The sequence below is a fragment of the Orbicella franksi genome, chromosome 6, assembly GCF_964199315.1.
Source record: "Orbicella franksi chromosome 6, jaOrbFran1.1, whole genome shotgun sequence".
NCBI classification, from domain to species: Eukaryota; Metazoa; Cnidaria; class Anthozoa; order Scleractinia; family Merulinidae; genus Orbicella; species Orbicella franksi.
In genome coordinates, this window is record NC_138150.1 from 16,982,736 (window position 1) to 17,003,084 (window position 20,349).

Genomic DNA, 20,349 nt, shown 5'->3' on the forward strand with positions numbered 1-20,349 from the left:
GGGGAGCTTACTGCATCACATTAATCGTGAATAGGAGTAGTTAAGTGTTATGAATGCCATTAGAAAACTGTCCATAACAAATGTTGAAAAAGGTGGTTTTTACTTGAGTGTTGAAAGTAATTTTCAATTACTTTAATCTGTATCAAATTTTGATTGGTTCACAGGATTGTCTCTGAACGTCCTCTCTGTTCTTTGTGATTGGTCAGAGTGATTACTTTGGGTTTAGTTTTAGACACTCAATCAAAAACCGCTTTAACGTAAATATGCATATTTCATACTTGGTAGGGGACTGGAACTGCTAACACAAGTGCTAAATAAGTATTTTTCTGGGTGAAAATTTATTCTTTAATAGTGCCACCGTGACAAGAAAAATATGTTTTCTAACCTGAAGTTTACTGGCAATGAAACGAAAGAAGGAAATTCTGAAAAGATTTCTCCATTGGCGACTAATTATTATCAGAATTAATTCCTATATTATTGCTTTCATGATGACGCCAGTCTGAAGTCAGTGTAGATTTCAATCTTGAACATTCTCCCCGGATACTTACATGTAAAAGATAAAAACATTGTTTTTTCTCTCTTTCAAAACAAAAATGCTGTGAAACCAGGTTATTCGTTACTCATCGGGTTCGATTCCCCACATTCTATGAAAATCATACTCTTTAAAGATCTGAATGGAAGAAAACACCACTCCACAGACGCAGCCTACGATACCAAACACAGCTATAGATAGATCGAATAATATGTGATACCAAGGCATAGTAGAGTAATGAAGCTTAATATGAAAAAGACAAGGATAAATCAAAACCAAAATAGTGCCAGTAAAACCTCCGACAAAGGCCATCAGTAAACCGAAGTGTGGCACGAACATTGCAACTAGAGTCGAGAGCAAGATAAAAACGAACCTGAACACCAATTTTGGCGTTGATTTTTTGTTGCACCCCAATGGTTCGTCTTTCATTTCGGCAAACAGAGGAATATTGAGGTGGTGTTCAAAAATGTCATAAAGAGTAAACATAGGAACAACGTAAAACAAAAGCGCCGTCAAGATAACTGCCAAGGAAAGAGAGATGCGAAAAGCGCCATGCGGAACACTTAATGTCATAATCTGCTCGGTATGTTCTCGAAAACAAAAGAACACTAGGATTCCATAGTTGAACTTGATAATGGTAACAAGCATGTAGGTGAAATCCATGATGGCGTTGAACTTTCCTGGGTATCGCATGGACTTCTCAATGATCGGTAGATAAGCCTGCGAGGAATACGTCACCACGATTATTCCCATGGCGATGGACATTTCTTTGAACCTCAACGAAGCTAGTTCGTGTGTCCTCCATTGCTGATAATGAGCCAAAGCATATACCAGCACACAGGTTGAAGTGACCAGAGCGACAATAACGGTCAAGAGACTGATCCATGAAATGTGCTTCATCGTGCGTACGCCCGCACACGGCAGCACAGCAATGGACACCACGGCGATCCAAACGCTCTCCGACACGAAGCTATCCGGGAACGTATGATGTAACACAGTTCCACACATGATCAGAAACAGAGTGCAATGCGAAAATTGCTCAAAAAAATTGGTGATATGAACCATAACACGGCCGTAGCGTGGCCAAAATGCCTCACCTAGGTCAGCGTAGGTCGACTTAGAAAGATTTTCATAAGCCGTGTCCTCTCGCAGACAGTAGATCAGGAGTTTTCCTGTGTAATTTCCCAGAGCAGCGACGAGAATTATGAGAATAATTCCCCAATAACCGGTCAAGCGTATAACATATGGCATGGCGAGGACTCCCGTGCCCATGTTAGCATTAAAAATGTTGAAAAACGCTTGAAGAGAAGACGTTTTGTTGTCTAACTCTTTTTCGGCGTCCTCTTGGTCAGGTTTGGTTCCTTTCGCCAAAAGGGGCGAAGATGCTCTAGACTCACTCATAGCAAGGTCGTGGCCACTAATTGTATCACTTTCAATCAAGTTTTTTTTTTTTTTCGCAAATATTGTTCACTTCAAATTCGCTCAGCTTCATGTCAGATATCAATTCGGGCGCTGTTACGATGCTTTAACCGGAGGATTACATCTCGTGCCGGGTTTACAATGATTCAATGATTGAGTCTTTTGCATGGATAGATCCACATCTAGATATTGTAGAAACAATGTGAGGAGTTTATTGAGTGATATTTATAACTTGATTACAAGGTAGCGGAACACACCGCATGTTGACTTCGTCTTTGTTAGACAGTCACCCGTGACCGGCTGCGCGTCCAAGTGTTTTATAAAATCCCTTCCTCTAGTCACGAGAAAAGTTTAAATTTCCATAACAAAGAAGTACCTGAGTCATTGCCTAATGAAGCTTAGATTAATGGAAATACCAAAGAAAACTTTCTTTTTAGTTGTTTTTATCGATCTCAAGACATCGTTTTTTGAATGAACTTGATTGAGAGTGAGGAGGCAGCGTGGCCGAGTGGTTAGGGCGCCGGACTTGAAATCCGGAGGTCGCGGATTCAAGTCCCGCTCTGACCACTTAGCTGGAGTTGTTTCTCGCTAGACCCTAGTTCAACTCCTCGGTCATGCTTGTAAATAGCCAACTGGTCTGCCTCCCGCCAGTTGGGATTTTTAACCATGTTATGTTGATTTGCATTATTTGTTTCATCATTTGATTTCATTGGCCCTGAAAAACCCCATTGGGGGAGTAGTCAATTAAGATATTTATTTATTTATTTATTTAATTAACCTGACGTTTTCACTCCCATGCTTATGGCGTGCGATGACAGGTACCGACACCATTGTGGGGAACACGTATGAACTCTGAGATCTATTTCCCCAAAACCCAAAACGCAAAACCCATCATGAAGAAAAACCCGACTACTTTAATTTTGGCCGTTTCGATTGAGTACAACAAGGCCCTACAACAGTGTGGTTGTACTACACGTATTTGGCGCTCTGCGCTCCGATGATTGAGTAATATTAATAGCGGCCGCCCTACATAATTAACCGTATCTTAAGGTTTTGCACGACCGAAGAAGGAAACGAAAGTGCCATGTTCTCAATGAAATGGGTCCCTTATTGCCGAAAGGAATGAAAGCGTTGAAATCGACAGGTAGACGAATTCTGACAGGTCTCGCGTTCCCCGGCCTCATAGCAGGTATGTTCTGTATGAAAAGGCCAACAACTATACGAATTTGTGGAACGCCAGTAAGTTCAAGTGTCCCCTTGCGTCAAATAGTTTAGTGGCTTTTGCTTCTACTCTTCAACTTGAACGCTGCCTACCTTATTCTTACTAATCTTCGCGCGTGTACGTTCGCGATGTTCGCGTTTTGGAAAAAAATCGCAAAATTTAATACTACTGAGCCAAGAAAAAAGAGAACCCAGACTATAAAAGAAAAATACATCAATTTTTGTTCTGAGTCGCAAACTCGTTGTTAATTGTTCAGTTTCTGTCCTTGAAAACATACAGTGTTATGGCTTCTTCTCTACTAGTTAGCACTCTTCCTCCGATTCACCGTTTATCTTTAGCCTGGAAATGCTAAAAACCTCTTAATACAGTCATCAAATCTTTCATAATTTCTTTGTTTCTTGCAGTGTAACGGGGTACGCGGATGAGGAGAGTACCGGAGAGTACCGGCAAAAATAAGTAGGCATAAATTGTCAAGTAAAGAGACTTACAGATGTTGTACTACAGTCGACCCTCTTTGAGCGAGTAGTTATGTCGCGCAGGCCATTACTGTTCAAAAAATACCAGAAGTTTCGCCCAGCCAGATCACTGAGCAATCAGATCACGAGCGCAGCACTTTTATTACAGAATAAATAAGCGACCACTTACTAAAGATCACTTCACCACACCTCATCTGGCTACACGCGGATTTTTTGATGATTCAATAGGGAACCAACCGAGGCTCTGATGACCTCAGGAATCCTGTTATTTTTGATATTTTAATGACTGCCAGTGGCACGCTGGTCAGCAGCAAATAAACCTTACAGTTTAGCGTCATCTCTTTGATCCTTAGTTTGTTTGTTTCCCGGGGGGTACTTTGGGAATTTCTGGGTGGGGATGAGCCGCTGGGACCCTGGAACCCTTTGCCTATATCAGAGCTAGTTCAGCTGAATTTTGCTACCGTATACTAGAGTAAACTCCCCAAATCTTCCCATCTATCGACACTGTTGAGGCTGATTTGCGTAAATTTAAACTTGCCGATTTGATTTTTTTATATTTTTGAGTGGCAATTCCAGGTTTCCTTAGTTTAGATAACATCTTCAACCAACTAGTCAGTTTTGTGAAAAATGATACCCTATTCTAGACCCAAACGCTCTGATTTATATACCCTATCCTAGAGTAAACTGCTTGAAAACCATACCCTTCACAGCGGCACATACCTATATAGCCCATATATGGCAGTATCCCCCCCGGGCAAAGGGCATCGGGAAGTAGGCGTTTGTAGTAGGGAGGGTAGCTGGTAGGAACGGTGAAACTAGAGATAAATGGAAAATTGAGTAAGAAGTGGAGTTACATTAGAGTAAAAAGAAATTTCATCTGGCTATGGGGAACTGTCCAAGTAAAGGAAAAGCTAAAATGGGAAGGATTGGTCAATGAGTAAAATTAACAAGGACTACTGCATGAGTCGAAACTAGGTCGGTTTAAAAAGTTTTATTCAACCTTTTCCGCTTTCTCCTATATGTTAGAAAGCCTTTTGAACTTTTCTTAGCATTTTATACACATGAGTAAATATGTAAATAGCGTACATATTTTAAGCCCTTTTTTAATAAATTAATTTAAGTTTGGTATTTTAACTGATTTACACACTTGTATTCCCATTAGTACTCTTTACCGCTCTTTGAAATTTACACATACAATTTGAATAAAGATATTCCCCTAGTTCATTTCATTCATTCGTGGATTTATTCATTCAGTCAGTCATTCACTCAATCAGGCATTCGCTCATTCATTCAGTTAGTCAGTCAAGCAGTCATGCAGTCATGCAGTTACAAAGTCATGCAGTCATGCAGTTAGTCATCAGGCTTGTCAGCCAGTCAGTCAGACATTCAGGCAGGCAGGCAGTCAGTTAGCCAGTCAGTCAGTCAGTCAGTCAGTTAGTCAGTCATTTAGTCAGTCAGACAGTCCAACAGTCTGTCCGTCAGGCAGGCAGGCATGCAGGCAGGTAGGCAGATAGGCAGGTAGGCAGGTAGGCAGGTAGGCAGGTAGGCAGGTAGGCAGGTAGGCAGGTAGGCAGGTAGGCAGGTAGGCAGGCAGGCAGGTAGGCAGGCAGGCAGGCAGGTAGGCAGGCAGGTAGGGAGTCAGCCAGACAGGCATGCACGCATACACGCATGCAGGCATGCAGGCAGGTAGGCAGGTAGGCAGGCGGTTAGCCAGTCAGTCAGTCAGTCAGTCAGGCAATCAGGCAGTCAGGCAGTTAGGCAGTCAGGCAGTCAGGTGGTCAGGCTTTCGGGCAGTCAGTTAGTCAGTCAGTCAGTCAGTCAATAGTCATTCGTTTATTCATTCATTTGTCCAGCTTTTATACGCTTTTTTCATTTTTTTTGGTAACTGGACACAGATTGAGCTGGACTGACCAGTGATGAATACTCTATTTCTGGATTGCGCAAAGAAGTGTACAAATAACACGAGCAACAAGTACGTATATATAGAAAGAAGCTAAATAAACAAGGAAAAATAGAAGTGGTTTCACACAATCGTAGAAGAGCTTGATACAAATACATGCAGAGCAAAGTGCAAATTAAAAAGAGAAACTACAGTTACCCGAGTTTCACACTTGAAGCGATCATGAGACTGCGAAATAAATTATTTCCCTACTGCTATAAAAGCTGTCGTCAAGTTAATCTCATTTTCATAACTAAAAACCTTCGTCAAGTTCTACGTTCTAATCTCCCACGCCTTTTTGGGATCAGTTAAATCCCGAGGAAATGAACTGTAGAAATCTTCGCAGGAAAATATTTTACTTCTTCCAATTTCACTTCAGAACTTGTTTTTCATCAAACTTATTCTCTATCCCTGCTGATTTCTAGACTCTGGGGCACAGGTTCACCAAGTGGATGACCCATCACCATTGGTGATGATGTGCTAAGCTGGGTCTCCTGCATTCCAAGTTTGACATCTGGGATTAAAACAAAAGTATAAAATAGATTCATTTACTACCTAAACTCAATTAACCCCATATTTCTCAGTTTTTAGCTTTACAGTTTGAATGGCTACCACTGGCAACTTAAAACATTTTTTCAGTGGTGAAATTTCCTTCGTACCTCAACATAAATGCCTTGTCTTTACTGGCTCTTGTTTCACCAACTCGCCTCACCTCAGGTGCACCTAACCCCAAAATTTTTTTCCGCTAAAACGGATCTACTTGTTATTTGAAATAGTTCTGCGAAAAAATTTTTGGATTCCGTTAAATCCTCGATTTTCTGTGCCCCGACGAAATCTCGAAAATAGCTCTAAAACACCGCCATTTTGTTTCACGACCGAGTTTGAGGAGAATGGGTCCAGCGGCTCGTGTGACGTCTACCCAGGAAGGTTGGATCTCACGTCCTCTCATTTCCTTCAGGATGGTGCAATACACATTCGAAAAGTGCGCAGAAAAGCCTTCCAGAGGTGCTATCTGCTGTTGCAGCAATATTCCAGATTTAAAGAAAGGTATACTGTACAATTTACTGACGATGATCGGCTAATGGTGTTATAAAGACGTAAACGATGGTTGATTTTGTCGAACCGAAACAAGGGAACTGAATCTAGCTGAATCTGTGAGAACCATTGAAGAACTCTCACTGGAATTTGTTCCGCAGACTTTCGAACGCTATTTTCATAAATTTTTTGCTTAAAGTTAACCAGCAATTTGTAGAAATACTACAGACAACTTATATCTTCCAATCCCGCAGTATTTATAACATAACCGGCAAAGTTGTGTGATCCGATCATGATCAAGAAGCGTTATACTGATATGTAAATAGATCGCAACTGTACGCCGCTAACCAACACTTATTTCTCTTTCGGTTTAGATGAAAGTCGAAGATTAATCCTTTAGATTTACATGACAACAAAATTGTTAGACTCGCAGAGTTTTTCGAAGGTTTGGAAATCAGCAGTGCGACAAAGATTCTGTGCAATAGCGTCGAAAATATGACCGCGTAACATTATCTGCGGACCGCTTAGGGAACACATCCTTTTCGCTTATCCGAAGAATTTCACTGCAAACTTTGAGAACAATTTACATTGGTTATTTGGAGTTACGACTTAAAACGTGTGACAATGTGAAATCGGTAATTGTATGAAATGTTTCCTTCCGCCTTGCTTCCTGCAGCTTCAAAAATACAGGTCCAAACAATACGATTTTCAATCGATCGAAACCAAGGTTTTGGAGGTCATCAAGTCTCGAAAACTGTAACACGTACATCGCTCTTATAAACATGAAGCATTCAACTGAAAGTAAAACACGAACTGGATTTAACAGAACAATCACACCTTGACAAAATACATTCTCGCTAAGGACAAATGTAAACGGGCTATAAACACGCGTGGAAATCTTATGTTTAGTTGACGAACTTACCATCCAAAGCAGTCCTTGAGTTTTCTTCCCTGCTTTTCGTTTGCCTGCTCCTCCACTTCGTATCTAGCTTTCCATTCCTAATATATAAGCAGCTCGTCCGCAAAGAAGTCTTCCCCTTCGTCGCTTGAAATATTGTAAATTGCTCTCAAAGCTCTAAGCAGTGAGTTCACAGTTGTCGAACGTGCTCGATCGAAGTTTATTTCGGAGTCTTCCGAATCGAAACTTAACTCTGACCCCAGTGACGAAAAAGAAATGATTCTGAGACAAAACTTGGACGTTTTAGTCCCAAAATACATCGGAACGATTAGTTTTGTGTTCCATTTTCTCGAGCAAATAGAGAGGGTTAACTGAGCCGCTAGTGTGTTTGGTTCCTGGTTAGACGTCATCAGGTACCACCGCCCCAGACTCCCTAAAACGCGGTCGTGAAACACTTCAAGCGCGACTTTGAAAGGGCATAGAAAATCGAGGATTCAACCAAATTCAAAAATTTCTTCGCCCAAATGCTTCAAATAAAGTCTAGATTTGTTTTAGCGAAAAAAAATTTGGGGGTTAGATGCACTTTAGTTCTGTCAGATTCTGTTTTTACGATAACTGCAGAAATTCTCGCGCGCTGATTGGCTAATTTTTAATGCGTATAAGCGGACAGACACGTCAATTTATAATTTATGCGATGCGCCAAACAGCGAGGGCGGACAATTTGACAATTTGTTATCGTAAAAAACAAACTGATGTCAGTTTTTAATGCGTCTGTCCTGTTATTGACAATGAATTTCGTCATAACATTGTCAAAGTAGTCTGCGGATCCACTCGGCTATTAATGTTATGACGAAATTCATGATCAATAACAGGACAGACGCTTGAAGAACTGACGTCAATTTGTTAATTCTCAGGCATCGTGAGCCAGAAAAATTTTTTCAGTTGTATCGCTTAATAGGCCTGCCAAAAAGGTCGATAGAAAGTATCCTACTCACTTGACGACCTTAGTTTCCACTTCTTCTTTTTCCTGTAGCACTTGATTGCAAACGCCAACGAGGCAGCTATTACAAGCACTGTCACGAATCCGACTAAAATGAAGCTGAAGATAATGAAGATTTTCATCTCTGTAGCCACTTGATTTGGAAAGCTTCCAACGATGTCTGACCCTGTGGTACTTGGTGGCGGATTGTTTTTCAAAAGCGTGGGTTTGGCCGTCTTAGCAGACAAGGGAGTTGTTGAATTTACCGTTGCTGTGGAAAAAGATAGTTATTCCTATCAATATTTGTACGAGAATCGTTTATTTTACTAGGCCTCGACCTTTAGCTTAATATCCTGTAATGCATCACCAAAATCACATCTTAGAAAGAAGATAAAGACAAATAAATCGAACTTTTCGTCTGAAAAGTGAAAATAAGAAATAAGAAATAATCACGATACTGGGCTCGCGCGCGCGCGAAGACCAGTGCTATGGAGTGCCACTTGGAGTAAAATCGTGAACCGTGCTCTCCTTTCTTCCGGCCCCATATAGGGGCTGAACCGGGGCGGGCGAAAAGAAGAGTCCAGGTTAACTTGAATGCGCATGCTCAGAACGCCGCCATTTTTTCCCCCCAAATCGGGGAAAAAACCATATTTTGGAAGTACTTTCCAGACTCGGCTTGTAGGGCGATTTTCTGAATAATGGCGGGCGTTTCGGATAAGTCCAGATTCGACAAAAGTTTTGTGGAAGTCGTTGCGTTTGCCCTTAAGCAGTGTAATCTCGCCTTTTCCCCAAAAAGTGAACAATTAGACACTCATTGATTTTTTTGGGGAAAGAGAGGTTTTATTTCTCGTTAGATTGAGACCAAGATTCATTGAAGTCATTGAAGATTGTAGATTCGCATAGCCTGCGTAGCTTGGCGGTTTTTAAGGTGGTTCCATAAGGTAATCATTTATGGCGTTGCGCGCGCAAGTGTTAAGTTTTGAATGATGTTTTTGCATTCGCTTTCACACCTAGTCCTCTCAAACTTATTACATGTAATAAGCAATGATCAATTAGTGTTTTGCTATCATCTCTGTTAAAATGTTGAGATTTAGTCTTAAATTATAAATGCCCAAACAAATGTGTTTTTTACTGTTTTTATGGCTTTATTTGTGATTTTCATGAATTTCCTTGGGTGAAATCTTCCAAAATCTTTACATCACATCGCTTCCAGCGGAATGCGAATTTTAAACACGAAAAAAGTGGGGTTTGTAAAGGCAGTTTTTTCGATATTTTCAAACTTATGTCTTTTACCGCTACAAAAAATCTGGTCTTATAGATTTCCCTGAAAAACGAGCTCCGACTAAAGTAAACTATTTGCTACCAATCTACCAAATTTTACGGAATTTTACCGAAGGAATCGCGAGAAAATTCACTGTCAGTTTTGCTTTTTGTGCGGCAAGGATCCCAAATTGCTTTAAAAAATTGCTTAAACCGCCAAGCTGCACAGGCTAAGGCCCAGTTCAGACGCCGAACTTTTCATGAGCCGAACCAAATATACTGAATTAAGTACATGAAAAGTTCGGCGTCTGAATCAGTTAAGAACGGCTATTTGAATTTGGAACGGCCCAGCCGTTCTTCCCACCTAGCTCAGCCGGGAATTTCGGCTTTGGAACGGCTTTGATTCAGACGTCGAACTTTTCATGAATCGAACCTAATGTATAACTTATTATAACGTATTTTACAAGCAGTTTTTACTTTGCCTGAAAATCGCCGACATTTCGATGTGTTTTGGTTTAAACTAAATAAAGTTCGGCGAATTAAGTTCGACGTCTGAATCAACAGGTGTACTTTTGATAATTTGGGTCGGTCCAAATTCGAATTAAGTTCGGCTCATGAAAAGTTCGGCGTCTGAACTGGGCCTAAGGTTCCTATGTCTAAAGAGCCCTACATTTCACTTTTGTGGCAAGTTAGATCAAATTACATAAATGTTCCACACGCGCTGACTAATTTCAAGAATGTCGCATCAGTTTCAACCAGTGAAAATTTAGTTACAAAGAAACTAGGTCTGCGCCCAGTGAGAATAAAAACACTTCACTTAAACCTCAAAGGACAAAAATCATTCAAATCGAAGTATAAAACCTCCCCGTCAAATTTTTTTTATTTCAAAGCTAGAACGACGCCGCACCTACGCAGCTATAGAGAGCGCGCGCCGAAATCGATCTCTATTCATGATGCTGCAATTCAAGCTAATACAGAGGTCATTGCATCATAGATATATGGGTGTATTAACTCATAGGGCATTTTTAGAAGTGCTTACCAAGCATAAGCTGCATGGGAGTTCAAGCAAAAGAGGTGTATTTCCCACCGAATTCCTGGTAGGATTTTATTGAAATCTTAATTTTTTGTCGAAAAAGTTGCCGCACCATAGAAAAATGCGAATCACCTTAAAGTTCTATCAAGTCGTAGCTGATCTCTGTCGCTCTCGGTTAAAGAAAAACCTGTGATAAAAAACTTAATTAAGATTTAACGCGGAGGTGCTGACTTGCAAAAACGCAAAAGGAATTTTGCGATTTGTTCTCTTGGGACAGATGAAAATCACTTAAATTGAAGAGGAAACTCTAGTATTTCATAAAAATTAAAAACTACTTACCCGAACAACAGAAATTACAGTTGCTGTAGTGGGGTTGCTCAAGACAAAGCGAGCAGTTAAAATAGTCAAACACGCTGTCTTCATAGAACTTGCCATCTTTGCATAGAGGAGGCCGCAGATTTCCTCCTTGAATAAATGACAGGAAAACAAAGGCAAAGAAACCGAGCGACCCTAATGAGAACTTCATTGTCTCACAACACTGCAAAATTTCCTTATTCGTTTCGCAAGTGAAGCAGTTTTGCTATCAGTCAACTGTGGACTTCGTCTAAGTATAGCGAGATGTTGTAAAGTATTTATTTACTATGATTTAATAATCGGGGAGCCCCCCTTTTGCTATTTAACCAATCACAATTTATTAGTCTTAGTCGAGACATTACAACCGTTAGATACGTCTTTACACATATCTTCTTTCATATCGTCGAGGTCGTGATAAAACATTCTTGACCCTTATCTCAATTTTCCATCATTTGGTTCATCACGCAATGTCACTCAAGAAGCGTTGCGTGATAACAAACTAATGGTTACAACAGAAATAACTATTTTACCCAAATGAGTCAGATGCTGCCTCGATGAGCCCAACAAATGTATAATTAACAAACGATTGAATAACAATTGAACTAGAAAGATTAAACGAGGTATATACGTGCCGTAGGATTTGCTGGATTTTCTTTTCTCGGGCTCTACACCTTGTTTAAGAATTTCATTTGGTCAAAGGTATGGGGCACGGAAACTTGGGCGGATTTTAACTCTACTTAGCGCGCCAGGATATTGCGGTGTGAGCGCTCCGTCATGCGCGCTGATGTAAATGGTTGACCCGTCTCATCATAACCAGGGCGCTTATACGTGCCTTTTTCCGCCCTGTCATAACTGTAGAGTCTCATCATAATAGTAGAGTTGTGACTTGCATTATGCATCAAAACACGAAATCACAAATAAGCATTTATTTCGAGAAAGCGATGCCTGGTATCCCAATCCTAGTCGAGAGCCACAAATGACAATCAACCACTGAGAAATTTGTCAAAATTTATGTCTAGTTTCCTTGTTCATTTTTGGAGAGGAAGTAAAATACATTCTAACTATTTAGGTGAGCTACTACCATTACAGACTAATTTTTCTAAAAAAAGAGAGTCGTGATATGACATCCCACTTCCTGACACAACCTTAAAAAATATATGTTGTTAAACTGTTGCATGCCCTTCGATGGGAATTAACTAAAATTTATGTCCTAATTAAATACGCTAAGCCTTAAGCCAACGAACATTTTACCTTGAGTTTCGGCCTCCGATTGACAGCATGTAAAGCATTCCTGTCTTCCGGATTTGCATTCTCTACTTAGCGCGCCAGGAAATTGGGGTGAGAGCGCTCCGTCATGCGAGCTGATGTAAATGGTTGACCCGTCTCATCATAATTGCGCATGCGTTGTTCGCTTCATTTTCAGGTATTTAATTTAGCTTTCTAACTGTGCCTTCTGACTAGATGAAGTTTGGAGAGAAGTACGAAGAACGGTGTTAGCTCGAAGAACAATGAGTAGAGAAAAAGGCGGGGACCTTTTATATATTATAATGAATTGAACCTCGATACAAATTACAAGGAAATCTTGTTGCTACAAAGAAATTACTGGTCACACAACTGTATTTTATTTTATTTTCAAGGTTTTTCATAGTTTTCGCATAAAATATTCTCCGCTGGAAATCCGGAGCACCGTATTACATTTGAATTACACTTTTTATTCCTCGTATTTTTTACTCTTTTTTTACAACGTTAAATAAATTATATTATAGACTTGTAGCAGTTTATATAAATAATCAGGATAATAGTTCAATAAATTACGATTCATTATGGAAATAAAAAAAACCCGTTTATACTCAAAAGAAGACAATCTTTGATCGTGGTATAAAGAAAGATAGAAAAGCTTAGACCCTTCACCTTCCCAAAGCGTCTTGGCTCTCATAGATCAGCGACTAGTACCCAGGGATTCGCCAACACGCAACCCGTTCCCAAAAATTCTCACGGGTACTTCAAGAATAAGCAAGTGCCTAGCGACTAGAATGAACCGCATTATTCGATTCCTCGCGGACTTACCAAACAACAGACTACGAGAAGTTCCTCTTCCGTTAAGTTCGTCGTTTGTGACGCGAAAGAAAACCGCGAGAAAAAAAATGGCCGCGCGAAACTGACTAAGGGCGCGCTTCTCGCCCCCAGGATTTCATTTTTTTTTTTCCTCGCGATCTCTTCACGATCTCACTCGACGGTCTAAGAGAAAGAGGGAATATTTGAAGTCTAACCAAACAACGGCTGTTAAAGACTCTCAGTCTGAGATGAAGAGGTTAGCGCAAAGTTGCTTTCGGTATAAAAAGCGTCTGTTTAGCTTAATGGAAGACGTACAAAAAAAATCGACATCTTAGCTGGTCAGGATGGATTCACAAGTGTTTATGATATCTATGTGTGAACGTTACCATCGCTCAGAGTGCTACTGTTATTTATCTCATCTTTAAGCTCCATCATCGTGACTTCTGTCACCACTTCAGAGCGCTGGGATCTGCTCGCATCCTCGTTCGTCTCTTCACTGGGCCCAGAAGAACTTCTAATGACTACAAGTAAGAGAACGATCAAGGAAGCAACAAAGAACACGCTGGCGGTAGAAGCCACGAGTACTTTTGGCAGAGATGACTCGATTTTGGCAGGGAGGGGTGCCTCCTTCTTCGCGCCAGCGGCGTCTTTCGCTCGGTGATGAGAAGTCGATGAGTTCAAGTTCTTTGCGTTTCTTCCATCATCTGAACAGAGATAATGATCAGAAAAAGTGGTTGGTTACATGCCTTTACTTTCTCTGGAAAAACGTAGGAGTTTAAGCTGGTCAGGCTTAGCGATCAGTCCGCATCTCGTTTCCAGGTACCGTTCCCTTCCCCACCGGAGCAAGAAATAGGACACTGGAAGCAAGTATGATTCCCTGTGACGTCACAACACAATCTTTACTTTTGCCTCGAATGATGTCTCTAGTTGTCAGCGCCCTTAAATCCTCTGGAACTCCACCGCCCATAAAGGCCATAGCTGATTTGAGGGCATTTTAAACTATCGAATAATCACGCAAAAAGGGAAACGGATGTTTCCTTGCATGACCTTACGTGACGCACGCGACAGTCGACCAGTTTAGCTTGGGCGGTGTATTGCCCCATTTCAGACTATATGATGATAAGCTTGAGAATACTTGCATTCAAATTTTCAAATAGTCGCGTGAATAATTTTTAGACGGATAAAAGAACAATTCTCCGGAGAATACCACGTTGTCTGCAATAAGTCTGTTTTTAGTAATGGGAAAAGAAAACAAATCGTCCAAGCTAGAAAGGTCTGTTGGCCTGATTAGTAATCGCAGTGCCCTCCTTTTCGTAAATGTATTATCAATTAAGTCTCAGCTTAAGAAAATATGTGAGATCCTTAGTACGTGCTCGCCTGGAGACCTGCAGTTTGGTGTGACCGAGAAATATTTCGGATTGCTTTGCAATTACCTTGCGTGTGACATTTACTTAGATCAGCAAACGCATCACGAAAATAGATCACATAGAGTAATCGCCAAAGCATTTTTCGGGAAACTTGAAATGCAGATCTATTTTATTACTTACTAGGTGTAAAGAATGCCATTCCTTTGTGATGAAAAATATTTTTCTTTTTCGCGACGCGCGCAAAGCAAGATTTTGTTTACATACTGGCCCATCTACCTGTTGCATGTTATTGTTTGATTCTATGAATACCACTGGAACATTTTCTCCGTGATTGCGATTTTAATAAACAGCAAATAATTTTTCGGATTATGCTGTAAATATCGGAGCGGCTTTGTCAATTGAGTGCTAGTGCAAGAGCGCTCCAGATTGGAACAACCAATAATTGAACAGGGACTGACAGAACATTAAAGTTTATGCAAACTGGTAGAGTTGTGACTTTCAGATTATGCATCAAAACACGAAATCAAAAATAAGCATTGATTTCGAGAAAGCGATGCCTGGTATCCCAATCCTAGTCGAGAACCACAAATGACAATCAACCACAGAGAAATTTGTCAAAATTTATGTCTAGTTTCCTTGTTCATTTTTGGGGAGGAAGTAAAATACATTCTAACTATTTAGGTGAGATAATACCATTACAGACTAATTTTTCTATCAGAAAAAAAGAGTCGTGATATGACATCCCACTTCCTAACACAACCTAAAAAATAAATGTTGTTAAACTGTTGCATGTCCTTCGAGAGGAATTAGCTAAATTTCTGTGCTAATTAAATACGCTAAGCATTTAAGCCAACGAAACGGCAAAAATAAATCATGATAGCAAACAAGACGTAACGTTTTATACTGAACACTTTACCTTGAGTTTCGGCCTCCGATTGACAACATGTAAAGCATTCCTGTATTTCGGATTTGCATTCATGACAAGGAAGATACTGTTGCCTCGACCGGTCGAAAAATTTTCCTTTCTTGCAAGAATTAGCAACCCCGCCGGCAGATCTACCGACAACAAGCGACAGAAGGAAAAAAATTACGCATAATGCGAGCAGTGGAAGTTTGAGCTTCATTGCTGTGTCCACAACGAAATCACCTTGCGAGTTTGATGCTGCGATCGAAAATCACAGGCGATTAGAGGAGATGTTATGCGAATTCCGCTCGCGCTGATAGCAAATATATCGTATGATCGTCTTAGGTGTCGCATATGACGTCATAACATCATGCCTATGGTTAGCCAAATGTTGCAAAATTCAACAACTTGCACCTTCATATTCAACAACTTATACTCATGTTCAACTACATATATTTATAGTCAACATTTTATATATATATTAAACAATACACATTTTCTTTCAACTTCAACCAAAATTCTTTTCATTCAACAAAAATATTTGTTCAACTTCAACCCAAATGATTTTCGCAATTCATTCAACAAAAATAATTATTCAGCTTCTACCAAAATAATTTTCATTCAGCAACAGTATTTGTTCAACGAAATACTAGTAAATAACTTTATTCAAGTGTCAAATGTATTTAGTACTGTTGTGCTAATTGGGGACAATGTAAATAAATAAACAAACAAATAAATAGATAAATAAATAAATAAATAAATAAATAATTGAATAAATAAATAAACAGTATTGCTAATAGAACATAAACAGTTTAGAATCCCAACTGGTGGGAGGCTGACCAGTTGCCTGTTTACCGTTAACGCACTTGAGGAGTTGAACTTGGGACTACCGAGAACAAATCCAGGCGGAAGGATGGTGGATTTGAAGAACCGGGTGGGGTTAGGAGCGTTAAATCAGCGCCTAAATCACTCGGTTGGACACAAACTCGGTCGACCCATCTCTACATGACGTCCAGCCTTGTTCGTTCTCAACCTACGCCGAGCGTTACTCTTCACTGTCAGAGAAATCTCCACCTCTCTGCGAATGTAGCCAGCCAGCTTATATGTATTTTGATACGTTACATTTCGTGTTCTTTACATGACACACAAAATATTTTTGGCCAGGTTACTGATTCACGTTATAAAGACACGAGGAGCCACGAAGCAAGGAGTACTTATTTTTTGTCCTTTTCCGTACAAATTTAAGCTTATTTGCGATGCACGAGTCAGAGGAACAATATGAAGGGGAGGTTAGTTTTTTCACAATGTCTAAAATATTATGTCTTGTCTTGTTTGTTTTGTAGTTTTCATAAAATTCCCGAACGTGAAATGATGGCTATGTAGCCATAATTTTATGGAGAATTTTAATTTTTGTTTAATACAAGGTTAACTCAAGCTTACTGTTTTGTTGGTCTGTTTTAGAGTGACAGGCAAAATGGAGGAAATTATGGAGGAGAGTATGAGCCTCCTATACACGAGAAGGGAGGTAAGCAACGGCGGAGCGATTTTACAATACCGAGCCACTTATTAACATATCTCTCAATGCTTCCAAGAAGGAAGCATATATAGAAACAAACATAAGCGTACGGGCACTTTCGGACTAGGGAGGGTGGGGTGGGGGGTGACCTTCTTGCCCAAAAAATTTAGGCAGTTACCGAATGCGCGATTGTTGAAATCGGGATGCAAACGCACTCACATTGCATGAAAAACAAACTCGTTCACAATTCCCGCATCTGCTGAAACCGTGTGGCATGAAATTTTCGCGGGAGTTTAAGGTCATTCCTCACATTTGCATTGCGCATCCTTACTGCGCATAATTGATGGCGTCATTAGCGCACGCTCGTTCACACGCATATTGAAAACATGACGGATTTGCCTTGATATTGAGCTCTGTCAGTTGAAAAATGGCTCAAGCTCACAAAAGAGCATGGGCACCCCAATTTTCGTTCCAGTCATTGTAATCAGCTAATCATAAGCTTTGCATGAGAAAAGATTGAGGCCTCGTGCACGATGTTGGTGTACAATTGCGTAACAAAAACGGTCTTGCGCTAGATTTCTTATTATTTCTCGTCATTCTTAAAGCCAGTGGTTGTAAAACTTCGCAGAATTAAAGTTCCATCTATGTGCACCCCAAAAAGCGAAATTTTCCGTCTGAAAGAGATTTATTAGAAGAACAATAACAAAATTCCGAGAACAGGTTAGGTAAAAAGTGCCGTTTTTCCCCCATTTTTTGACCAAAACGGGAAGTGCATTATTATAATTTTTAACTTCTTAGTGTGAACAATTCAATTCAAGAAGGTGTCTCCAAAGTGCACCTAAATTTTGCTTTAAAATGGTGGGATTCTTTCATTTGTGGCTGTATCTGTCAAAAAAATTTGATTAAAAAACTAGCGTGAGACCACGTTTTTAATTTAAAAACTTTGTCATTTTATCGCGCCTTTGTTCGCACGTTTCGAGCACTTTTTTCCTTTTTTGCCTTTCGCGCAAATTTTGCGTTTTGCCGATTGCGCCTCCGGCATCACGCATTTTTTTTTGCCTTTCAGGCCCGCGCTATTTCTGCCACTTTGTTGTTTTGCTAATTTTGCCTCGTGGCGCCTTTGCCGCTAGAGCGCTGGCGAACAACACCGTAATAAAGGCTGGAGTGTGCGAGCAGTGCAAAGTACTGACAAAAAGCCAAAGCGAACATTTTATGATACTTTTAGTGATGCTATTTTCACAGGCGAATGCTCAGTTGAGATTGAACGTTATCCTCGCCGATCCTTCCGCAAAGTTGGCGAACAACACCGTAATAAGGGTCAACCAACACATCGATGTTTTGTTTTGTTTTCTCTTCATGGGGAAACCTTTCAATCCCAGTCTAACTCAACTCGTCCATCCATTTCCTTATTTGGACATAATTTGGGCTTGTTGTAAATAAGAAAATGGCCACGATGAACACGAAATGGACAAGAAGATGCAGGGAACTTGCTTGCTTAGTTCTTGTAAAAAGAAACAAAAAAAGACATAAGCTGATTCATTCTGTCATTTTCTCAAAATCGCCAGGCTGGACAAAAATTGGACAAACGTGTTTAAAGTTACATCGTTTCCAAATCCTTGGTAAGCATTCTGATAGCGATATATAGAGTAACTTACTAGCATGTGGCGTTCTCTTATAGTTTGCGTTCTGGAGAACGCTTTTCTCCATTTTTGTGATTAAAAAGAGCTCCTTTAACAATAATTTGCCATGCTTTGCCTTGCGAAACCTGTATTATGATTAAGGAAGCTTACATTCGGAATTGAACCAACTCAGTTTGCTGGACTCGGAATAAAGGCAAAATACGCAAAAAGCCAAAAGGGTGCGATGTTTTTGCTGGCGCGAAAGGCAAAAGCAAAAACCACCAAAAGGAGTAACGTGCGCGATTTTGGCAAAAAGCAAAATTTGCCAAAAAGGCAAAAATGGCAAATCGCGCCTGCAATGGGCACGATAAGAATAGTGTAAAATACGGCCCGATGTGTTACGCTACTTGCGAAGATGTGTGATTTTGACTCCTTACAAGGAAGGCACAAGCGCTTTTGAGACGTAGCTAAGATGGAAGGAAACTACATGAAAATCGCTACAAGATGGTGCTCATTTGAAGAGAAAAAAATTAATAACCTGCGAATTACAGCATTTCTAAAACAAATTTTCGTCCGATTTTTGCTAATTTTGATTTGTACACCAACATCGTGCGTGAGGCCTTGATCTAATTTCTATTGCTGAAAATTGAATAAATAGGAAAAATAGCAGACACACTGTGGTCTTTTCTATTTTGCAGTCGGTAACCACGTCAAGAAATTTGGTTCAAATTTTTAATCAAGGATTTAGCTTTCTGCCTGAATCAAACTTTGAATGTTTATTTGTGTTCGACACTATGCATTGACTTTAGTTTAATGCGTATTCTTATGAGTCTGGGTTCACAAAGATCTTACAATTACTGGGAATTCGTTCTCATAATAAGGATCAAATAATGCCAAAATGGGGCATTTTCAATGCCTCACTGCTCCTTAATGAGCATGGGCACCCCCCTTTTTTATTTCAAAATTGAAGTTATAATATGACAAATATTCAGTGGACAAAGTTTGAACAAAACTCTATTGTCACTTTTATTTCAGAGGAATCACTTTAATTTTGCAGATTTTGGATTTTTTTAGTTTCGCGGGAATACATTTTCGCCAATTTGGGTTTCAAACTTTACTCACGGGAATAATTTTTCGTGGATTTCATGTGGGGTACTTGAAATTAACAAAAACAGAAGCCATGTGGTCGTTTTCGTTACACTGTTTGCAACCAATTTCATTGAAATTCAGCAATTTAAATAAAAGGAGTTCTTTGGAGGGAGTTTGTTTGCACTGGATTTAATTTTCGCAGATTGATGAAAAATCCGCGAAATTTGCGAAAATTAGATCCCACGTAAATTTCATGCCACACAGTAATTCCAAAAATAGTTTTGTTCAAAGATTGCAAACTCAATCAATCAAACATAACAACAGTCTCAATCCGAGTACAATCTTAAACTTTTTAAAAGAAAAAGTTCTCAAAAAAGTAACAACTAGAAACTTTATTTACGAGTTTTTGAAATCATGCTAACAGCATTATTTTGTAATGTGCTCTCTCAGTTGTCGTTGCCCGAATCATGAGCGTTTTGCCCGAAAAATCCCACAAGTTTTGTAGCTGGGGGGGGGGGGGGGGGCGCAGCCCCCATTGTCCCCCTTCCCCGGCTTTTACGCCTATGGAAACAAAAGGAACCATTCAAGTTCAGTGAGATGCAAATGAGCAGTACAGTATTCTACAATCCAGCCACAACAGCAACACATACTG

General features: G+C 40.0%; 4 protein-coding genes across 4 annotated transcripts in view; 1 reads left to right on the forward strand and 3 right to left on the reverse strand.

Moving 5' to 3' along the window:
• Positions 1-253: 253 nt before the first annotated feature.
• LOC145490903 (vesicular inhibitory amino acid transporter-like) lies at positions 254-2,271 on the reverse strand. The gene has a single exon (XM_081470022.1). The coding sequence runs from the start codon at positions 1,931-1,933 to the stop codon at positions 617-619; it is 1,317 nt and encodes a 438-aa protein (XP_081326148.1). The 5' UTR covers positions 1,934-2,271; the 3' UTR covers positions 254-616.
• Positions 2,272-2,880: 609 nt separating this feature from the next.
• Positions 2,881-12,651, reverse strand: LOC145491051 (uncharacterized). Its single transcript, XM_081470193.1, has 3 exons — positions 11,133-12,651; positions 8,517-8,771; positions 2,881-6,102 (listed from the first exon to the last, which is right to left on the reverse strand). The coding sequence occupies exons 1-3, from the start codon at positions 11,317-11,319 to the stop codon at positions 5,987-5,989; spliced, it is 558 nt and encodes a 185-aa protein (XP_081326319.1). The 5' UTR covers positions 11,320-12,651; the 3' UTR covers positions 2,881-5,986.
• A 104-nt stretch (positions 12,652-12,755) lies between these two features.
• Positions 12,756-15,867, reverse strand: LOC145490297 (uncharacterized). The gene is made up of 2 exons (XM_081469425.1): positions 15,486-15,867; positions 12,756-13,906 (listed from the first exon to the last, which is right to left on the reverse strand). Exons 1-2 carry the CDS (start codon positions 15,691-15,693, stop codon positions 13,572-13,574), a joined length of 543 nt encoding a protein of 180 aa, XP_081325551.1. The 5' UTR covers positions 15,694-15,867; the 3' UTR covers positions 12,756-13,571.
• Positions 15,868-16,327: 460 nt separating this feature from the next.
• LOC145488958 (eukaryotic translation initiation factor 3 subunit L-like) overlaps positions 16,328-20,349 on the forward strand; it is a 28,044-nt gene continuing 24,022 nt past the window's right edge. Inside the window, exons 1-2 of the mRNA XM_081467818.1 lie at positions 16,328-16,762; positions 16,935-16,998. Of these exons, the coding sequence (XP_081323944.1) occupies positions 16,730-16,762; positions 16,935-16,998 (97 nt within the window). The 5' untranslated portion in view covers positions 16,328-16,729. The remainder of the gene's footprint in view (positions 16,763-16,934; positions 16,999-20,349) is intronic.